The 1,433-nt window shown below is 49.1% G+C and overlaps 1 protein-coding gene across 1 annotated transcript in view; it reads right to left on the bottom strand.

The window, feature by feature from the left end:
* The window catches only part of DPH7 (diphthamide biosynthesis 7), a 20,594-nt gene that overhangs the window by 13,016 nt on the left and 6,145 nt on the right, over window positions 1-1,433 (bottom strand). The window contains exon 5 of the mRNA XM_012808175.2: window positions 652-824. Coding sequence (XP_012663629.1) covers window positions 652-824 — 173 coding nt within the window. The remainder of the gene's footprint in view (window positions 1-651; window positions 825-1,433) is intronic.

Genomic DNA, 1,433 nt, shown 5'->3' with positions numbered 1-1,433 from the left:
TAAAAAAAAAAAAAAAAAAAAAAAAGAAGATTGAGAGCAGTCACTCAAACCAGCTGGAAAGGTAGGTCTGCCCACACAACACAGGGCCATGGGCCATCTCACCTCCTGTTTTGGATGTTATCCTAAATGAAATAGAAACATGAAGGGCTCTAACAATGAGTGAGGCGTGATAAACAAATGCTCTGGCCATTGGGTGGGGACTGGGCTGAGAGGAGCAAAGCAGGGCCACTGCTTATTGCTCTTCTGTCCAAATGTGTGCGATGGTGGTGGCTGCAGGGAAAACAGCAAAAATGGCTAGTTCCAAGAGACACTCAGAAGACAAACCAGTGCACCTGGGACTCACAGGAGGGTAGGGACCCACCATGACGTCAAATTTTTGAGCTGAGCATTCAGACCATGTCCTGTGACAGAGACAGGGACAGAGATGGGGCAGGAGGTCTCCTGTAGGGTGGGACAGAGAAAAAGAGCCCAGTTGCACAGCAGGGCATAAAAACCAGGCAGGACGGTAGACGGCCACAAGACAAAGGGACCCACAGCCCAGAATAAAGATCTGGGTCCAACAAGGAAAATGTTGTCACTTCTGGAATATAAACAGTGACTGAAGTTAAGAGAGTAGGGAAAGGCGAGTGTGTACACCAGAGGGGCACTGACCTGAGTACACAGTCTCTGTCTGCCAGTAATTAAAGGCAGCAATCCAGGCCTCAAAGTGATGGGCCTGCCATGAGGCCACTTTCTGCAGCCTGGGCTCCATCTCACTCACTGTCAGCAGATGAAGCTGCCCACGGGAGTCGCTACTGATGATTTTCCAGGGCTGGTCGCTGGCCCTAGACATAGGAACCATGGGGGAGTCAGCTGCACTTTACTCCTCAGCCTTTTCTAGTTTCAAAACCTGTCCCAGGAGAGGTTCTCCATAGATGTGACAGGTGAACACATCTGTTAAGAGACTTGCATGAGCATCTGACAAAGACCAAAACTGTCCCTTAGCTTGTCAAAAACATCATCAGCTTCTCTGGATAAAATACTATTACCATTTAATGAAAATGCTGGACATTTTCTTTCTTTATTTGTTTTCTAAGATTAGGACTAGGACACTCTCAGGTCTAAGCAGTGCAATCAAGGCTAACAAGCTGGATACAGTGGCTCACACCTGTGATCCCAGCAACTCAGGAGGCCAAGGCAGGAGGACTGCTTGAGCCTTAGAGTTCAAGACCAGCCTGGGCAACACAACAAGACCCTCATCTCTAGAAAAGAAAGAAAGAGTTCTTGACCAGCCTGAGCCAGAGCAAGACCCAGCCTCTAAAAATAGCCAGGCATGGCTCGGCACCTGTGGCTCAAGCGGCTAAGGTGCCAGCCACATACACCTAAGGTGGCAGGTTCGAATCCCCAGCCCGGGCCCTCCAAACAACAATGATGGCTGCAACCAAAAAATGGCC

This window comes from Otolemur garnettii, unplaced genomic scaffold, assembly GCF_000181295.1.
Source record: "Otolemur garnettii isolate 467f Iridium unplaced genomic scaffold, OtoGar3 scaffold00087, whole genome shotgun sequence".
Taxonomy (NCBI): domain Eukaryota; kingdom Metazoa; phylum Chordata; class Mammalia; order Primates; family Galagidae; genus Otolemur; species Otolemur garnettii.
The sequence above is the reverse complement of the archived record's forward strand: the minus strand, read 5'-3'. Positions and strand labels throughout refer to the sequence as shown.